The following is a 20,676-nucleotide window of genomic DNA, read 5'->3' on the forward strand; positions in this document are numbered from 1 at the left end:
CTCCATAGATGGCGGAAGCTGGCTTCTAGGAGACTGACTGATATGAGAGGGCCAGGGCTCCTCAGGGCAAGTCAACCCCTCTGCTGGAAACCCGTCCTGTTTCCTGCTCAGCACTCAGCCCGTGGCCGTGTAGGAAATATGGGAGATGCGTAACACAAAACTCGGAACATAATCTGGTGAAACACTGAATAGCAAAATCCAAGGCAACATGTTCCACTGTCTGTTTGTCTCCCTGCCCATCTCTATATCCATCATCCATCCATCCATCCATCCATCCATCCATCCATCCATCCATCCATCCACCCACCCATCCATCATCCATCCATCCATCATCCATCATCCATCCATCCGTCCGTCCATCCATCCATCCATCCATCCATCCATCCACCCGTCCATCCATCCATCCATCCATCCATCCACCCGTCCATCCATCCATCCATCCATCCATCCATCCGTCCGTCCGTCCGTCCGTCCATCCATCCATCCATCCATCCATCCATCCACCCGTCCATCCGTCCGTCCATCCATCCATCCATCCATCCATCCATCCATCCATCCATCCACCCGTCCATCCATCCGTCCGTCCGTCCGTCCGTCCGTCCGTCCGTCCATCCATCCATCCATCCATCCATCCATCCATCCATCCATCCACCCGTCCATCCATCCATCCATCATCTCTCTATTTGATTCACAATTTACAGGGCATTGAATAAGAAATTAACACTGCGAGGGGGTATGTCATTCAAGTATTTCGTGGAGAGTTAGGAAAATCAGTTTGCTGCCATGGGGACTGTACCAGTTGGTTAAGTCCCTCCCGGTTGGTGGTTGCCATCACTAAGGTCATGGAGGTCATTCATCCAAAACAGCAGCAGCAGGAGACATCAGGCAGAGACTCAGGTCACACTGACTGGAACAGACAGCAGAGCTGTCAGGGGCAGAGCTCGTGGCCCTTCCAGGTGGCCCCCACACCGGTTAATTGACGTTGTGACAGTAGATCCCAGGAGGGACAGTCCCTACTGCAGTTACACAAGCTCTGCACGCCTATAAAAGGGTGCTCTGGGGGCTCCACTGCTTTCACCCCAGGGGCTCTCGGGCCTGACACTTGATTTTAGGACACGGCACTTGGAGTGAGCTGGAAAGAAACCTCATGAGCGTCTCACTCACCTAGCTCATCTTCGAATGAGGAATGAGCGTTAGGGAAGGGGTGCCCATTTTGGGGGTAGTGTCATAACTGATGCAGGAGTTCTGAGTCTTTGGGATATTTATCCTGAAACAGGACACTGCATCCTCTGTTCCCTACTACACGACAAGAAGACGGAGGGGCTGCCCCAAACTCACATTGAACTCCTCCCGGAACCTCTTGCAGTCATCCGCTGACCGGACTCGGATCTCCTCCTCCAGGTGACCCACGGGGATGGGAAAGTACTTCTTGGGTCCAGAGGGGGACCTGCTGAGAAGCATCACTCTTTGCTGCTCTGTGGAATCAAAAGAAACATAAGGGCCATTTAGCCATATTCCTGGATGGGTGATTTGTTAATCAGAGGGACCAACAACATTCCTGGGGAAGTGACAGCTGGAGGAGGGGGGTAATAATCCTCCCAGCTCATGCAGCCTGAGGCCCAGATGGCCCTGAGCAACTGAAGGCAAAGGTCTACAACACACCTGTACTGCACCTGCAATACACCCACGTCATCGGTAAGGGAGGCACCCTTGGGAGTAAGGGAGGCACCCTTGGGCGGTGGAACCTGCTCTCAACAACCATAGACGCCTTATCTTCCCAGCCCAGGTACCACCCACTCACCCACCCACGTCTCCTCCCCTCCAGCCCCTGCTCCTCCCACAAACATTTAGGCAGCCTCACACCCCAGCTGCTTTCCAGGTTTGGAAAGAGAAGAGTGAAGTGATTCCAGGTTTCTGATGAAAACTCCGAACAGACTGGGAACTGTTAGGATATTAGTCTCCTTTGGCCTTGTCTTGTTTGTAACAAATAGTTCTGGTTACTCAAACCCCATAAGCTCCAACCATCCTTGTTGTGCTTTTTTTTGGTGGAGGGGGGAGGAACAGAAAAGGAGGAGGGAGGTTGGGGCTGTAAGGAAGTTCAGACAAAGTGTGCCCACAAATTCAGACTGACGAAAAAGGGGAAATCATGGGCATGTGCTTCTCTTCATGGGGAAGGAGCTGATAGTCCTGATCAGGTGAACACAATCATCTCACTGTCACACCTGCCAAAGGGCCCGTCCCTCCCTGAGGAGTCCTGTGGAAGCCCAGCCAAGAACTCCCCCCACCCCACCCCCGGTTAATTCCTCCAGAGGCCTCAGAATGAGTAAGGCTGGGCCCCACCAGTCACACCCTCTTCCCTTCCATTCAGGCTGTGGAGCCCTGCAGGGACGGGGCTGGGGAACGGCAGGGAGTGGCACTGCAAAGCTGCCCCCCTGCCGCTGGGCCAGGTTCTGTGCAGCAGAAACACTTCTTATGATCTCCTGGTCGGTTTTGCAATCCCGTTTGTCCCCACAAACCACGGAACCATCATGTAGCAAGATGTCTGGAGGAAGCTGCAGTCACTGATGGAAATCAAAGTTTTAAAAAGCCTCAGCCTCACGCACCTTGCTCGGCTGTCTCAAGGTGTGGACAGAAAAGCAGTGTGCCTTTAAGTAGCATTCACAAGTTAGCAGCAGAACTCAGAACCAGGAAGAGCGGCTGGAAATGCCCCTAGCCCACTGGGATCCTCTCAGGAAGGGAGCTGGTGGATCCACTCCCTCCTCCTAGTTCAGGCCCTAAAACAGTGTGGGTTTCCAGGGAGCCCGTTAGAAGCACTTAGATCATGAACCAGACTGTCTCCTCTTAGAAAGACTTTGAGAAAAACAGTATGTCAAAACCCTATAGAAACGACAGGATATGAACAGTGACTCCAAAAAAGCCACAAACCGACGTGGCTCAAACGTCTGTTTCACACCAGAGAGAAAACGTCGGTTTCACACCAGAGAGAAAACAAGCTAAGTTTTGAAAAGGTGAAACTCTAGGGTTCTAAATGCCAGTGTTTCAGCAGGAGAAGCGGAGCTGAAAGAGGCAGAGCTGAGCGCGGTGAGCCCGTCACACTGAGGGAAGCCGGGCGTCGCCAGGCGGTTCGTACCTTGCTCCTCCAGGATCCCGTTGGGCATCTTCTTGTCGGCGCTGACCGCAGCCTTCCTCTGCTTCCTGAACCTGAGAGACACAGAGCGTTAGTGTTCAGCACAGGGTCTCGGGGACCTGGAGCCCCTGGGGGGCGGTACCCACCAGGTGAGCCGCGAGAAGCTATTCCTGCTGCTCATGGCTGAGCCCTGGCTGAGCCCTGCTGGCTGCCGCCTGCGTCCCTCTGCCCCACCGCCCGCTGCCTTCTGGTGCCGGGGCCCACGCCCCACAGTCACGGCTTGTGGATGCTCATTTCCTCATCTGAGCAGATCAGGGCGAGTCAGCGCCGGGGGACACTCCTACCTGCAGAAGTAGGCGGCAAGCAGCAGGAAGAGGACGGACAGCAGCAGAGGCAGCAGCAGCCAGGCCAGTAGGGGCTGGGGCGCGCCAGCATCCGGAGGGCCTGGGGGAGAACCGGGTCCCCATGGTGACCCGAGCGAGGCACACACGGCGGGGACAGGGGGTCTGGGCGAGAAAGATTCCCAACACCAGACTGCACTTTACAGTTTGCAGAGGACCCCTCATCAGTCCTTCTTCCCTGATGCCACACCCCACTTCACAGTTTACAAATTAGTTCCCCCTCCATCCAGTCGGCCCTTTTTCCTGGACACCATGACCCCACTTTACAGTTTGTCGAGTCGTCTTCCCTCAGTCTGGTCATGACCTCTCCGTCAGTCCTTCTGGCCCCATGCCAGAGCCACACTTTACAGTTTGCGTGGCAGTCCCTCCCTGTCAACCCTTCTTCCCTGACACCAGAACCATACTTTACAGTTTATAAAGCACCTCCTTTGTCAGGCTTTCTTCCTGGACACCAGCCAGCACATCACTTTACAGTTTGCAAAGCAGCCCACTGTCCTCCTCTGTTCTATCCACAAATGCCCCACTACTTAACAAATGAGCAGCGTTGACTCCAAGAAGAAAACCTGAGCTGAGGAGCTGGTGACTTGTCCAACGTCCCCTAGTGGGGTCAGTGAAGGCACAACACAGTGTCCCCCAGACTCTCATGGGGCCTTTGTATCAGGGTTCCCAGGGCACTGGCCTCCCCACCATGACGGGGAGGTACAGGAGGGTGGAGGTACAGAGGTCCCACTGCTCTGCCCCAGGACAGCATGGGGAGCCCCAGGGCCTGGTGCAGGAACACAGGGCACCCGGGGAGCAGCAGCCTGACTGTCGGGCTGGGTGGAGGCCTGTGGCCACCTCATCACCCAGCCTCCCAGAGCTGCCAGCTCCCAATCCCACCTGCCCAGGGGAAGCTGGCCACCAGGCACCCCTCCCACCCCCCGCTCTTCTTCATCTGTCTTTCGCACCTGCCAGGTTGACCTTCCTCAAGCAGGAAGTCTCATATCCCTGGACGCAGGGCAGCTGCCCAGGACCTGCCCCGTAAGCCCAACTTAGAAGGGGCTGGTGGACTGAGATCCCACCCCCTCCCCTGATGTTCATACTTAGCTCCTGCCTCCCCAGCCTGTCATGCCCCCTCCTCACCAAAATGTCTCTGATCTCCAGGGAACCTCTCAAAGGCTCTCTCCCCAGGCAGCCCACTCAGCTCCCCTCCTGTGGGTCCCGAGGGGCTCTGTATGCCTCAAAGCGCAGACCCCATTCTCCTGAAGTGGACTGGCCCTGTGGGTGACCACGTGGCTCCGTCAGTGGAAGCGCCGTGAAGGTGACAGCTGGGCTTCCCTCGCGGTACTTCAGGGAAGCAGGAAGCACAGCCCCTGAGCCCAGTGGGGGCTCCGCAACCCTGCAGTCTCCCTCACCCGGACCCCCTCCCTGCGTATTCTATGGGTCGTGGGGTCTGCATGTCACGCCCTGGGTTATACGCTCCCTGAGAGCAGGTCTGAGCCACACCAGGCCCACGGCCCGGGCCTCGCACTGGCTCTGGCACCGTGCAAGTGACCGATGCATGCCTTTCTAATAAATGACAAAAAGTTACCAATTTGACTGACGATTAGATGTAGAAGGGCACTGCGGGACAATAGGTCGTGATGAGGAGGTGGTCCCAGCCACCGGACATCTGGCCAGCCTGCGAAACACGCCCGGTCAAGGCTTTGCCAATTCCTCCCCCTCCCGGCTAGTGATGCTCACAGGCCCTGTTGGAGCTCATGGCCAGGTGATGTCATCCTGGTCCTGAGACCGTCTGCTAATCCCTCTCTTTGGGGCCGTACCTGCTCCTTAGCTACCCTGGGGAGCCAGGCCTCCTTAGGCTTTCACACCTGCCGCTCCACGGAGTACCCTCCCCACCCTGCCAGTGCCCTGGAGCAAACGGAAGCCCAGGGTCTTGGGGAGATGCCCGGTCCTGAGGTGCAGAGCCTGCCCAGCACTGAGAGGGCGTGGCTGCTCTGTACCCCACAGGGGCTCCGTCTCAGCCTGGCCAAGTGCAGCCACAGGGCTGCCCACTTCTGCATTTGCACAGAGGTCAGGTTGCCCGGCTTAGCTTCTGCCTGGCAGTGACTGGCTGGCCCTGCCTGAGGGTGCAGACCTGGGCAGGACCTTCCGGGGAGCACCTGGACCACAGACAGCCACCCCTGGGGCCTCTGTCAGGGGGCTCCAGGGCCCAGCCTCCACGCTCACGCCACTTGGAGTAGAGGCTGCAGTTGTAGATGTGGCAACTCCACAGCACGTGTTCCAAAATGGGCTGACGACCCTAGGCCCCTTGGGAGGGGCTGTGCCCGTGGGCAGAATGGACACATCACAGGGGCACACAAGCACCTCCGCTCGGGTTCCTGCTTTTGTGGGCAGCTGCCTGCAGTGGAGGGTGGAGGTGAGGCAGGGACATCCAGGGGCAGGCAGGCAGGCCTGGGGGGACCTGGGGAGCCCACGCCCTATGTACGGGGTGCAGCCCCTCAGCCCTGGCCCCTGGGGGCTAGGCAGGCAGGCCCGTGGTGCCCAGTTCTTCCAATTTTCCAAAAGAAGGAATCCACATTTTTATGTAAAATTATCTGATTTTAAGTATTGGTAAGTAATTCAACCTAAACCCAATTTTGAAAAACCCACGTGGGCCAGTAAAGTCCTGTGCAGGCTGGGCCGTGTCCCGGGCACCGATTTGCTCTGGACACGAATCAGGCTGGTGTCTAAGAGGAAATTCTGGAGTCACTTTCTGTTTCGTTTCCAGTCGGTGAGGCTCAGACAGCGGGGGGCACAGGGCCAGGGTTGGGGGGGTGCAGCTGGTTACCACGGAGTGAAGTGTGCATGACATTCATGCAAAGTCTATCCATACGCTCACCTGCAAAGTGTGTGTGTGTGTGTGTGTGCGCGCGCGCTCGCGCGTGCTTACATAGAACCTGGTCCTGGAAATTGAGACTTACGGGCTTGCGTATGAGCTCCACCTTGAGCCACGCGGCTGCACACCTACACTTGGCAGCTGGCCAGCTGTGCTGAGGCTCTGGAGGGCCATGCGGGAGGGCAGCTGGGGATTCCTCTTGGTTCCAGTTCGGGCCTCAGCCCTACAGAGCCCAGTGTGAGGCGATGCTGAAGTGACCCCCTCTATCGCTTTCTCTTTCAATCTCACTGAGCCTGTCTCTCTGGAGGACCCTGACCTCTACACCAAGGGATACCCTGTCAGAGAAGTCCCTGCACTTTATGTGTGGGGGCCTTGGGGGTGGGCAGGAAGGGGACGCAGCAGGTGTTGGGGGCTGGCAGCAGGCCCTGGTGCGGGGCAAGGGGACCAGCCCTTCCTGGTCACAGACTCCTGCTAACCCTACCGTGGGAAGGAGCCCACAGCCACACACAGGCCATGAGTCTACCAGGCAGGCACAGGGTTGCTAGGAAATCCGTATCCACTCCTGGGGGGCCCTGAACTGACCCTGTTGGCCTCTGTCTGCATCAGGCCCCTGTCCAAGGAGGAGGTGTCTGGGGCACTGAAGAGCTAACTCCTGGGCAGTGAGGGACTGGCCGGTGACAGGCCACCTGCGGCACACTCTCCTGCAAACAGCCGTGCCGGCTGACGATGGCAAGCCCTCCACGTCCCAGTGTGCTCACCTCTCTTTGTCCTCATGTTACAGCTGAGAAGTTGGTGCTCTTATTACTTGCTCTGCAAATGGGGATACTGAGGCACACAGGTTCAGTGACTCACTCGAAGTCACTCAGCCACTGAACGGAGAGCCAGACCTGCACACAGGTGCGATTCAAGGGCGGTGCTCCCCTTTCTTCTCCTCCCTCCCCTCCTCCGCTTTCTTATCAATTTGCATGGTATTTGTTTATTTCATTGGGGGTAGACTTTACCTACCACAAAACAGCCCATGGTAAGTGCACAATTCAGTGATGTTTAGTACATTCACAGACTTGTGCAGCCATCACCACAGTCTGTGCTGGGACACTTCCATCAATCTAGGTGGGTCCCTCCTGCCACCTGTGTCATTCCCGGTCCCACCCCGGAGCCCAGTCAACCACTAACTCACTCCCCCCACCCCCTCCGATTTGCCCTTTGCGGCCATTTCATATAAATCAGGGGTGTCTAAACTGCAGCCCACAGGCCAATTGCGGCCCACGATCCATTGTTAATTGGCCCACAGCAAATCCCAAAACTATATTTAGTTTACTTAAATAAACCAGGTGAGGCAATACGTACTTCACCTGGAGTGAATGGCCCGGCTGTTTGTGTATTTTACCGCTTATGGCCCTTGGTAAAAACGTTGAGAAAAGTTTGAACACCCCTGATATAAATGGATCCATACAGCACGGGGTCTTCCACGGCTGGCTTCTTTCACTTAGCTTGTTTCTGAGGTCCCACCCATGTTGTCACACGTATCAGTGGACCCTTGATCCTTTTCTCCTTTCTAACTTTCAATGTAAAAAAAGGTAAGAGAATAGAATAATGAACCCCCATGTACCTACCACCCAGCTTTCTATCAGGACAAGGCCATTTATGCTCACCTGGAGCCCTCCCCCCCCCCACTTACTCTGTTTCAAGTCACTCCCAGACACCACAGGGTTTCATTTATAAATACTTCAACACACATCTCTAAAAGGTAAGAACTCTAATATTTTTTTAAATAAAGCTAACCATTATACCAACACTTTGCCTACAAATATTAACAATAATTTCTTAATTAATCTCAACTGTTACGTCAGTATCTTAATATCCCAGACTGACTGTCAGTGTTTGTTCATGGCTGGTGTGAGTGGGTCCCCACAGTGGGTTCGGGACAATTAACCCTTCGCTTCCTGCCTCCCACTGCAGCGGACACCAGCTCCCAGCTCTGGGGTTAGGCTTGCTTTGCAAATACAGGACAACTGGCTTTGCTAGCCAGCCTGTGTTTATAGGAGTACAATGTTCAAAGCATGTTCCGACAGCCAACCACACCTTCCTCTTCCTCCCCCATCCACTTCACCACCCGGAAAGGCCCTGCGAGCTTATCAGGAGGGGCAGTGGGGTGGGGGGGGCGGGGAGACCAGGGGAGGAAGGGGCAGCAGGTCCTTACCTGAGGTCGTGGAGGTCCAGTTGCTGTCTGCAGTGCTGGTCTGGTTGACCCTGAGTGCCTTGGCAAGCAGGAAGCTAAAACTGGCCAGCAGAAGTGGGCAGAAGGGCTCCATGGCAAACCTGGAAGAGGCAGGACCAGGCTCAGAGGAGTTGCCCTCCATCAAGGTGGACACGCACAGAACACAGCCGGCTCCTGGTAGACAGAGGGTGGGCGGGGATGGGGATGACAGTGGGGCCGCTGTGGGAGCGCTGACTTGTCAATCTGAGTTAGGGAGCGGGGTCTTTGTACTACAGCTGGCATCAGTTACACCTGCCCTGGGAAAATAACCTCACCTTAGAACAAGCCAGGTTAGTAGCTAAATGAACGATCCTCAGGTTAGAAAAGCTGCCGCCGCTCAGGTTAATTTCCTTTTCTGTTTGTGTGTCTGTTTTGGGGGAGAGAAGGCCTTGGAGGTGCCCAGAAGGAGACGCAGAAAACACCACGAGATCTAAGATTCTGAGTGGTCGCTTCACAAACCCTCAAAGAGGCCTGCTCACCACTCCTGCTCCATTCCCACGTGGTAATCGTTTGTTCATTAGGAAATCTTGTACTGTGCCTCCCGTATATTTCTACAGCTGGGGGCGAGGGGAATCACAGGCTTAGGACGGGCTGGGTTAGTGAGCCTGTGCTCATAGGGCCAGGGGGTCGGAAATGGGGTCTGGCCCGTCTGCACAGGAGCCACCCAGGCTGTCCCCCTGGTCACACCACAACCCATGCTCTGGCTTTTACTCGCAGTGCAGGCCTGGCCTGCCTCCACCCTGAGCCTGAGCTGCGGGAAAAGGTCCCCTACTGTCACCGCCCCGGCTCTCTGCCTTTCCCGTACCCTAGAGCCTGTTAATGGTCTCCAAGTCCAGTCCTGTCCTCTCACGATTGAGGTGTTAATGCTGGGGGTGGGGGTGGGTGAGGAGAGGCCACCTATGTCTGGTCCTCTGAGCCAAACACTGTTACTTCCACGCATCATCTCCTTCAGTCTTCACAGCTGGGCGGTAGAGGTCTGGGCTCCTGTCTGAACCCTCAGGTGAAGCAGTGGGAACCTCCGTCCCCCTGGAAGGGCCACAGTCAGCTCATCTCTGACAGGTGGTTGGGCACCTCGGGGTCAGAGGGAAGTACTTCTGGGTGCATGTAATGGGCAAACCGGGGTCATATGTGGCTCAACACAGAAAAGGGCTGTCTCGCCCAAGAGACCTCAGATCTCCACCTGGTGCTCCGCTTTGCCCAAACACCTTAGATCCTCGGGGAATGTGACAGTGACCACTAAGTGGTGTAGAAATCCCTCCTGTAGGATTTGCTGCAGGGGGCATGCACTGAGGGAGGGAGACCTGGTGGCCACGACACAGACAGGCGGTCAGGTGTGGGCTCTTGCCCTGCCGCACGCCCCGCTCCATTGCTGTCCACTGAGCCCTGTCCAGGGTCAGTGTGGGTGCCTGTCCCCCCAGACAGAGCTTTCCTGAAAAAAGCCTCCCTTTGGGATATAAATGGACTGAGGCCAAGAAACATGGCTTTCTTGTAATGAGGAAAGGCATCTGAATGAATGTAAGAAGTGCCAATCATCGTTCCGCCATCACCACTCTTAAAATGAAACGCTTACGAGCACATTATAATAATTAGCCAAACAACTACGATAGCTACCGCCGACACCTCCATCTCTTTCCTCTTTTTTATTTCCAAACCATGCATTTTAGATTTATAAAGTGAGTCACACACACAAAATTGTTCTCCTTCCGTGAGCACCTATGTGCTAGGCCCTTTATGTGAGTATCACCCTCATAGTAACCCCTCCAGCGCTGAGACACTGAGGGCCCCCAGGATAAGGAAATGGCCCCCAGTCGGTCCAGAGGAGATGGAGGATTCAAACCCAGGACGCCTGGGGACAAAAGCCGTGAGCCTTGCTGGCTGCAAATACTGCATTAAAAAAGTCTGTCACTCCACACTGCAACACTTTTAACATATTTCAGTAAGTTGTCATAATTGGATTAGAAGTATTCATTGACTTGACACTATGCAGAGATGCAGAATTCCTAGATGAAACATTTTGTTCTCATCACATGCATTAATTTGAAAGCTCCCCCTTCAGAAACTGACAGATCTAAGAGGAGGCTCATCTCACCACAATCAGACACTCTGAGGTCCGGAAGTGTCCTGAAGCAGCAGATGATTTGCCCAGCATGACCAGCAGAGGGCACAAAACTTTGCAGAATTCAAAGCCGTCCCACCACTGAGAGACCCTTTATTGCAGTACATTGCAAGGTCAATGACAACTTGCCAGTCCCTGGACATTCACTCTCAAAGAGCTTGCACAAGCAACCTGATAAACATAAATACGAATCGGTCACAAAAACAATGCTTGAATTTTAACAACTTAATTTAATCAGTTTATTTTTTGTGCGTTCACTAAATGCTAAGTACTGGTCTCCAGAATTTAGATGATCAAAATAGGTTATTTTGAACAAAGAGGCCTTCCCTTTCACTCCCATCGAAGGCCAGCCAGCTACTAATGTGATTAGAATTGCCTTTTTATTCCATTTATTGCCTTTTCAATCTTGCTTGTTGGGTGAGTACTCGGGGTTGGTCATTCGGTCTGCTTCCAGGTGTCCCATGGGCGCAGAGACTCTTCTCATCCTGGGTGCGGATGTCCATCCTGGGCTGGCTCGCAGCCAGTGCTCAACCAATGTTGGTGGTCAGTGATGTCCCCACGTATCACGGCCCCACCCACACCCAGAGAAAGGCAGCAGCCTAGAGAAGAGCACGGTTCTCTTCCCACGTCTCCAAGGGCAAGCAGCTGAGGTTGGTTCCAAGGAACCCTTAGGACGTGGCACCGGGGCTGCTTTACCTCCAGCTCAGGCACAAGTCACCGGGAGCTCCAGCATGGAGAATCTCGAGATAATGCAAACTGACTACCGCACAGTGAGGAGACCGGGAGACAAGGATGAAATGACCTGGGTCTTATTTCTGCTTCCTTGGAGTCATCATCAAGACGGCGATAGCCCTGTAGGTCAGTGTTGGTGGACAGTGATGGCCCCCAAGTACCACAGGATGGGGACGCAGGATGAAACGGGGAAGGAAAGTGGAAGCACATGTCCAATGGGTAATTGCAGCAGGGCAGGAGGACGCCCCCTCCTGGAGGGCAGTTACCTGACCATAGGAGACACAGCGGGAAGGTCATCCCAGGAGAGTCCACAGAGGCAGGAAGGAGAAAAGAGCTCAGCACGTGAACGGGCGGCCCGGGCCTGGGCAGTGACAGGGACCACATCACAGAGGGTCTCCAGGCCTCCGGACGTGGGGGCTTCTCCCCCAAGCAGATCCCTCCCCTATTGGCCTGGATCTCTGGCTCCCTGAAAGAAGCTGGCAGCTGGGAACCCTGCCTTTCTGGGTTCCGACTTTCAGTGGGTCACTCAGCTGTGCTGGGAGCCAGGGTGCCAGGAGCAGAACAAGTGGCCCCTTCCACTGGGCTCTGGGGGTGACTGACCTCCAGCTGGGCAGTGGCCAGCGGCCTCTGAGACCTGTGCACGTGTGGGGGCAGAGGCAGGGCCAAACACACTGTGTACCTGCTCCCCAATCTCTCCTGGGGATGGCAGGTCACGGTGACCTTCAGAGGCAGCTGGAGAAGAAGATGGTGTGCCACCTCAAATCTCTAAGTGTGGCTGTGTGGCTGTCCAGCAGTAAGGCCACCTGCTGTCACAGAAACAACCTGGCCAGGAGGCAGGTGCTGGGCAACGCAGATCCGTTATTTACCTGCGGGGGGGTGGCTCCTTCTCTGAGTCTGAAAACCTGGCTAATGTCCTTTCTGGAAGTTTCTGCGGATAGTGTCTGTGATAAGCTGCCCAGTGAAGCTCAGGGCTCCCTAGGGATCTAAGGATTCATTTGTCAATGTCCCTGGCTCACTGCCTCTGGTCTCCAGAGCAGGAGAAGCTCCCGGGTCCAAGCCAGAATCGGAACCACCCAGAGGCCGCAAAGGCTGGGCTCACGGTGCTTGGGGCGCAGCAGGCGCTAGCTGTACACAGGTGCTTCTAGACCGCCTTGTTTCTGCCCAAGGTGCACGCCCCCGCACAGCCTCCCAGCCTCGTCTGTCTGCCCCAGCTGTCCTCTCGGCCAGGTCCACCTAATTGGGAAGGGGCGTGGCTATGGGGCGCAATCTCTGGTGCAGACTAGGGCCTTCTCAGCGGAAGGCAGGTAAGAAGACAAAGAACAGCCATTGCCCTTTTTGGGGAGCTCAGACTGCTTCACAGGACTCTGCAAAGTCTATCTGTCTACTCCAAAATAACGTGAGTATGAAGATGGAGAGTGCCACGTACCTGTCACCAGGCCCCAAGGACCACTTTCTGGGACCCTAGTCATGCACAGACACTGGCCCTGCATTCCTAGGTAGGAGGCATGGTGCAGGCCGGGACGTTGAGCCAAACCTACTGCCTATCGACCAACCCTCCAGCAGGACGCCAGTAAGCATGACTGGCGTGGTTACAAATGGGCCTAAACGTTCCCAGAGAACCGACAATCGCTGCTGTTCACCAGCAGGTTGGGGATGGCCCTGACACCTGTGGGGTGTGGGTCTGTGAGGGGTGAATTCTAGGTACCCCCAAATCTACCATGAATACATGGGGCTTGGCAGACAACCCTCGCAGGCACAGAGAAACGCTCTCCCTGAACACAGCCCGGGAAGGACAGCACCAAATGTCTGAAATCATTGCTAAAAATACAAGTCAGCTTGTTCTACCACCAGGTCCCCAGCTACATGCCCCCAGACTCGTGCCATCGCCTCCTGATAAACCTTCAGGACACGGGGCTACCGGGGCCTTGGCTAGCCAAGCAGCTGGCACCTCATCCCACTGTGTCTGTTTCTGATAAAACTGGGACAATATTACCCATGGGGCAAAACGATGTTTTTTTTTATGCACTGGGGAAGAACAAATCTCAAAGAACAAAGATGTGTTTTCATGGTAAAGGAGAAACACGTCTAGACCTTTTTCCACTTTCAGGTGTGAATACACTTACGTGGATGAAAGATTTAAATAACAATAACAAACACCCCTTCAGCCCTCCAACTGGCACAGTCAGCATGTTCCAGAAGCATCCACCGTGATCCTGCCCTTTTGGAAAAGGCTTTGCTCATTAAAAAGGAAAAGATGCAGAGAACACGGCTTTTGATCTGAGGTGGTGAAGGCTGAAACTTAATTGCTTTTGAAGAAAAGTAGTTGCACATATCTAATGTAAAATCATTGAAATAGCATTAAAAGGTATCCATGTGATAGGAGAGAAAAAAGGAAAAAAAAGAGAGAGAGAAATGATGAGAAGTGGGTGGGCAGTGTCCCCAGCCTGGCTGGCTGTCACTGGGCAGGGGCCTGTGACGTCCTCCAGGGTCCCCTCTCATCGGACTGTCATCCAACAGCCACTCAGACAGGTGGCTGCCACCTCTGCCTTGACAGAGGACCCAGAGGTCAGAGACACTGAGCTGCCCGCCCCTCAGTCCCAGCTCCACAGCTGGGGCAGCGGGTGGAGGTTGGGGAAGGAGGAGGACAGCCTGAGGCCCCTCCTGGGCTCTCCAGGTGTCGGGCCACATGGCTGTCACTGTGCACACACGACCTCCGCACACTCGGAGTCCCATCTGGGGTCCCTGGGACACACAGGACTCTCAGAGTTCTGGAAACTGAATTCTGAGCACAGCCTGGGCGCTTGTACCCACAGAAGTACCAGGGTGTGGGGTGACTGGTGCTTCTGTCGCTATAGACTCTTGTGCCCCATCACCACCACCATCATCTACATGGGCCGGCTGTGTCCAGAGACATCTGAGAGCCCCGGGGAATGCACCGCATGCCCTGGGGAGGGGCACAGCCCCCACATGCCCGGGAGCAGGGGTGCCTGCCCCAGACGCCGCAGATGCCCCTTGTGAGGCTGTATCTTTCACGCTCTGTTTGCTTTCAGGTTCCTCACTGCAGGGTGGTGAGCTCACCCTGGGCCTTGGGAACCACTGGGTACCAGCCACTCTGGGGCTGGGCCAGAACCATCCACACAGCAATACAGACACACACTCTGATCCGGCTCCTCCTTGTGAGGATGCCAGGCGTGGCAAGTGAGGCGGCGCGCCCGAGGACTGCAGCTCTGCTCCACGCTCTCATTATACAGGCACCATGTGACGGCTTTTCTTCAAAGGAAGCCGAGGAGATGGAAATTAGTTTCACAAATTAGTTGGAGCAGATCACATTACACATAAATAGCTGGGCACGACCGAGCTCTTAGAGAAACTAAGAACAAACATTTTGTATCATGAGAGTCTCAACGGGCCTTACAAAATAAAAATAGTTTTCAAATAGATGCTTCCCCCGACCCAGGTTCTTTTCTGCTTTGCAACCTTACCTGAGCCCTGGCACAGGTGTGCTGAGCCCTGGCACAGGTGAGCTGAGCCCTGGCACAGGTAAGGTGCTTCTCCTCAGGTGACCACAGGCTCACTCAGCCCTGGTGGGAGCCATGCCCGTACTCAACGGACCAGTTGCCAACTCCTTGTGGTAGAGAAGGAAGTAGAGGTTAAGAGGATCTCTTGGTTCTGGACTTGGCTTTTCTGGAAGTGGCACTGCTGCTCTCTTCTCTCTGAGTTCATCCACAACTCCCTGGGGCCCTTCCTGTATCTCCCCGAATCCCCACCATCTCCGCCCTTCGCTCAGACAGGACACAGGCCAGTTTCTGAGGAGGAAGGGTGACCTCACAGGCCGCGCTCGCAATGTCGGATGGCTACAGAACGATAGGTAGATCGGACAGTGTGGAAAACAGTCAAGGCCATTCGTTCTCAGCTCATTAGGAAAAACGGCTCTTCCACCAAGCTTATTACTCTTCCTTTTAATTGGGGGAAATAAAATAAAATCAGCTCATGAAATAGCACCTGAAAATGTGTTTGGCCGGTTAAATGACAAAGTGATATTTTTAGAAGACAAAATGCTGCCTGCGTTTAGGCGCAGAAAGGGCTGCTCTCCACTAAGTGGAGGTTGTTTGAAGCCAGGTCCACCAGCTACGCAAAGAGAAGTTCCCCTGGGAAACCCGGGGGGTGTGTTCCAAACATCTCAGGCTTGGTTTGAGGGCTGCTTGGAGTAAAAATAAGGTCTCAGTGAGGAATCCTTTCTGCTTAGTAAGGTCAACAGGATTTGACACTGTGATTGAATATCTTTATACGCTCAATTTTGTCTTAACAAGTAGATGAGTGGTCCTCTGACGAAGCGGCGGCTGCATGACACTTAACGTCACTTTCTCTCTTGTCCTTGTGGCACGTTATTCTTCTCCTGTGTTCATGAGGTTTGGGGGCTTGCACAAGCCCGGGGGTGTGGGAGCTGTGTAAGGGGGCACGGCGGGGACAAAGACACCGGGGCTCAGAGGCTGGTGGAGAAGCCGCAGGTCTGCAGGGAGCACGAGGGAACGCGGCGGAAGGCGGGCCTCGCGGATGGGGCCCATCAGGTGAGGTCCGCTGCCAGCGAGCACCGCGCAAAGCGGTTTTGTGGAAGAACACCCAGCATGGGACGCAGGGCAGATCCCCTCTTGCGCCTCAGTGCCCAGCCTGCCCCCCTCTATCACCCACTCAGTTTTCAGAGTGATTTTCATACAGAGGGCAGCTTGTCACATTCCTCCTCTTCAGTGACTTCCGCTGCCCTTGGTGTTGAGCTAGACTCCTGGGTGGGACCGGTGGGGTCGGCACCCCCATCGACCCTTCCAGCCCCCACCCAGCAAACATGCCAGACTTCTTACCCTCCATGTTCCACGGTCCCCCAGCTCTTAATGTTCAAAACAGCCCTCCCCTCTTGCTCTGCCAAGCAAACTCCTCTCCATCCTGCACCCCTTGACCCTGGGCCAGTCTCGCCAGGAATCTGTGCCCCCAGGCGACCTGGCTGCTCTGTGTCCAGGCTTCCTCCTCGGCCGCCATGCAGCCCAGAGGACTGGTGTGTCGCTTCCTGCATCTGAGCCCGCATCCACTCAGCATATAGTCGGTGCTCACTGCCCGTGCATGAATATGTCTGCCTTCCGCTTTCGGGGATGCACATCATCCTGCACCCTCGCTTCCTAACCCCTTGTAAAGAGGGTCAGGAAGGGCCTCACAAAATGCCTGGCTGTTGGGTCCAGGGCAGAGGGGGCTCACTGTACCCCGAGACCCTGGCTGGCACGGGCCCCTCTGCAGGTTTCCCGATCAGGAAGACAGGAAGGCTGATGAGCCACTGTCACTTTGGCCTGAACAAGGTGAACATGGTCCTGCTTTAAAAAAGACAGTCACAGAAATAAATGCAACGCACTCATTGCAGGGCTGCTGGGTGGTCAACAGTTTGCTGGGACAAGGACCTTTCTGCCTGTGCTGCCTGCCCTGTCACACCACACAGACACCTGCTGGAGAGGATGTGCTTCTCCCCCTGGGGGCTGGGGGTCCCCGGGATGCTGATCGAAGGGTCAAAATTCACTATAGCACAAAACAACCAGAGCCTGCTGACCAAGTGACCCACAGACAGCCTGGGAGTGACCTGTGACGTGTTTGGAAAGCTTTCTCTTTTTTGGAAGATATAACTACATACAGTTAATTAGACCCATGGTTTGACAAGTTCTGACAAATGTACACCCCCATGCGATCCCTACCTCATCAAGAGGAAGAGCATCTGACATTGCTCCAGAAACTACCTTCTTATCCCTTTTCAGTCTCGTCTTTCCCAAGCCAAGAAGCATGCCCTATTTTGATTTCTATCTTCAGAGATAACTAGCTTTGCCTGTTTTTGAACTCCCTATGAATGAAACCATACAGGATATGCTCCTATGTGCCCAGTTTCTCGAATTCAGCAGTATATTGAGGCTCGTCCGCGTGGCCGTGGACAGTGGTGGTCCCTTCCTTCCTACTGCTGCTGAGTTTCCCTTTGTGCAGCTGCCACAATTTGTTTACCCACTCTCTTCTCGACACACATTTGGGTTGTTTCTCCTTTTTTTGGCAATTATGAGCAAAGCTGCTATGAATCTGGGGACACGTCTTTTTGAGAACAAAAGTTTTTCATTTATTTGGGTTGAATGCCCGTAAGTGGAATTGCTGGGTTCAAGGAGTGGGTACATGCTTACCACGTAAAAAGGTTTTAAATTGGTTTGAAATATTTAAAAAGGCGGAGAGTCTACAAACGGCTTCAAGATGTGGCTTCCCTTGGGGACACCAGGTCTGGCCTGCATTCCCGCGTGGCGGCATGGGTTGGCCCCTCCACTGTAACCTGGACTTGCCGAGTGTCCTGTGGCCCCACTATTCCCACCTGGGTCACCCTGCCCTGCTTCCTTTATCACACAATCTGTGGCTGCTACTCCGGGGCCTGGATTAAAGCAGCCCTCTGCACCAGTGTCTCCCTCAGAACTCCAACGAACGAATCTGAAATTGGCAGGGAGCCTGATTTTTTTCCTGACTCAAAGCAAGAAGTTTTAGTAATTCCAAGTGAAACACTTCCTTTTCAGGCCACCACTATCCACAGTTGTGGGAGGTTTTAATTTGGTTCGGTCTCCCTTAATATGCTGCACATACACAGGTTTTAATCTTCTTTTATTAAAAATAAATCCACCCTTCTCGCTCAGGTCTCCTGTGTAAATATCTAATTAGGGCAGCAGCTCTGCCCAGCCCAATAGCGGTGCATTGCTGTCCCATAAGAAGGAAAGAATTGCACCCATCTTTTGAAAAATGTTAATTGGGCCAAACAGTGAACATGAATTATTTATAACCGCCCCTCTGGTTATTTGGAAGAAAATTTGCCTCCAATTTGCAACTCAGAAAAGAATTATTGGTATTTTATTACTCAAAGAAGCCACTTTGGAACCTCCGGACAACCCAGCAATGGTGGATACACAACCCGATTCGTGTCTGGAGGAGACATGGGGGCCAGGGTCCCTTCTAAAGGCCTGGCCCATGTCGTGCCTGAAGCAGGATCACATTTGGGCTTAATCTAAGTAGGTCCTTGGTAGCTTCATTCATTCATTCATTCATTCATTCATTCATCCATCCATTAATTCACCTATTTACTGGCACCTTCTGCACAACAGTGAGCAAGATAAACAAAGCCCTGCCCTCAGAGGCCTCCCTTCACACACCTCCTCTGACTACTGTCAGAGGACTCTGCTTACAGGATTGCTTTTCTCAGCAGGCTCTACCCTGTAATGTCGACTTCTGTCTAAATCCTTCCTCCCATCAGGCCCCAGTGGCACTCAAAACCAGGATTCTCCCTCTGTTTCTAAACTATCCCAAGAGGTTTCCTAGCAGACACCCCACCTGCGATTTGTTTTGCCTCCAGCCATTCAGATCTGCAGGGTTACCCTATGTTTCCTCTACACACAGGTTTGAGAGAGAACATTCTTTTTACCACTTTCAACCCAGCTAAGTGATTAGCTGCCACCCAGTAAGGCTAAACGCTCAAAGTGATATAGTTCCAGGGTTACGTTTTTCTTTATTGATACTCTGTTGGTAAAGTACAATCCACTGTGCGTAATTATGGAAAATTATAACAGGAGCACAGCAGTAAACCAAAACGTTACCCTTTGGGAATATTAATAAGTACATACTCTCTTCTTTAATAGAAAATTCATGCCTATTTCACAAAATGGTTTGCTCTCACACTGGGAAACGTTATGACACTCATGAATTTTTAAAGAAACACTGATTTTCATACGACCAGAAGCCAGTAATAAAGATTTGTTTGTTCATTCATTCAACAAATATTCACTGAGTATCTTCTGGACACAGAACATGTGGAAGGGGGCCTTATTCAATCAACAAGATTTGACAGGGAGGCTCCTGCATTCGAGGGATTTCTCCTCTCACCGGAAAGACCAGGACTCCCCAAAACAGAACGTCAGTGGTTCAAGGTGGGCCATGGCAGTGGCTGGTGCCAAACCTCTTGAAAGTTTGCTCTATTCCTTGCATTCAACATAGGTGCTCAGTGCTGGGGATTCCACAGGGACTAAGCCCCCATTCGTGCCTTTGGGAAGCTCCCACCTACTATCGAAAGTAAGACCTAGCTGGACCACCAGCTCTAATGCATCTTTTGGAGCAAACATTAATAGAAGACCCAGTATTATATTATTTTATATTATATTATATTATATTATATTATATTACATTACATTACATTACATTAACTATATTATATTATATTATATCCTATTGACCTGGTCTTATATTAAGACCGGTCTTATATTAAAATAAGACCGGGTGTTATATTAATTTTTGCTCCAAAAGACGCGTTAGAGCTGATGGTCTGCCTAGGTCTTATTTTCAGGGAAACACGGTATGCACGCCCGTGTCTAGCACATAGTAGGTGCTCATGATGACCCCTGAGTTGAGCAGAAACCTAATGTCAACAGCATGGTATGGGAAGAGGGCTGACTGTGAGCCTGCTTCCTGAGCTCGGGGTCTCTGCTGTTTCTGCCCTGTGAGGAGCTTTACTGGGGGTTTCCAGCAAAGCAAGGCTGGGAGGTGTCAGCAGGTATTTTAACTGGGCTTCTGGGATGCTGCGTCTACTTTGACGGACAGAGGGCAAGAAGTTGGGTTTATGAGCCAGGAAGATGCTGGGTTCCTGAGTGACCATGACCTCAGAGCTATCCTCAGAGTACTTTGTTTGTCCTCGAATAGCCCTTGCAAGTCCCTGGGAGGCTCGAGGAGGCAGCCAGCCCAGTGAAAAGAGCCTGGACAGGAGAGACAGGTGGGCCTGGGTTCACGCCTGGGCTCCTTCCCCTTCTGGGCAAGTCACCTGTCTCTCAAAGGAGGCTCTTTCCTCTTCTGCGATCTGGGGGCCCAGTGGCTGCCTGGTAGGATCTGTGGGGACACAGGTGGCCCAGGTGCTGCTCTGAGCTGCTGGGAGGGGGGCAGTGACGCACCCCTGAGGTTCAGGGCACCGCCTCTGCACGGGCACGTGTGATGTGCCCAGAGTCGCTGAGGCCTCTCTTGGGCTGGGACCCATCCGTGGTACCCTGTGAGGGTGCGGGGTGTCCCCGGGATGCTCACGGCCCAACGGGGAAGATAGACACATAACAACGAGGCGGTATTAGAAAGACGAAGCCCAGAGTGACAGGAGTGTCC

The 20,676-nt window shown here is 53.7% G+C and overlaps 1 protein-coding gene across 6 annotated transcripts in view; it reads right to left on the reverse strand.

The window, feature by feature from the left end:
* The window catches only part of PTPRE (protein tyrosine phosphatase receptor type E), a 137,514-nt gene that overhangs the window by 31,318 nt on the left and 85,520 nt on the right, over nt 1–20,676 (reverse strand). For 4 of the 6 annotated variants that reach the window (XR_013994967.1, XM_081074001.1, XM_081074002.1 and 1 more), the window contains exons 1-3: nt 3,274–3,440; nt 3,131–3,201; nt 1,339–1,475 (exon numbers count right to left, since the gene is read on the reverse strand). Coding sequence is in view for 5 of the 6 variants with exons in the window: in XM_081074001.1 (XP_080930127.1) it covers nt 1,339–1,475; nt 3,131–3,201; nt 3,274–3,308 (243 nt within the window). In the remaining variant the exon portion in view is untranslated. Of the gene's footprint in view, nt 1–1,338; nt 1,476–3,130; nt 3,202–3,273; nt 3,441–3,471; nt 3,572–8,585; nt 8,705–20,676 lie in introns of those variants that run through there. The other 2 variants (XM_081074003.1, XM_081073999.1) reach the window with 1 other exon arrangement.

Source organism: Rhinolophus hipposideros (genome assembly GCF_964194185.1).
Source record: "Rhinolophus hipposideros genome assembly, chromosome: 15".
In the NCBI taxonomy this organism is placed as follows: Eukaryota; Metazoa; Chordata; class Mammalia; order Chiroptera; family Rhinolophidae; genus Rhinolophus; species Rhinolophus hipposideros.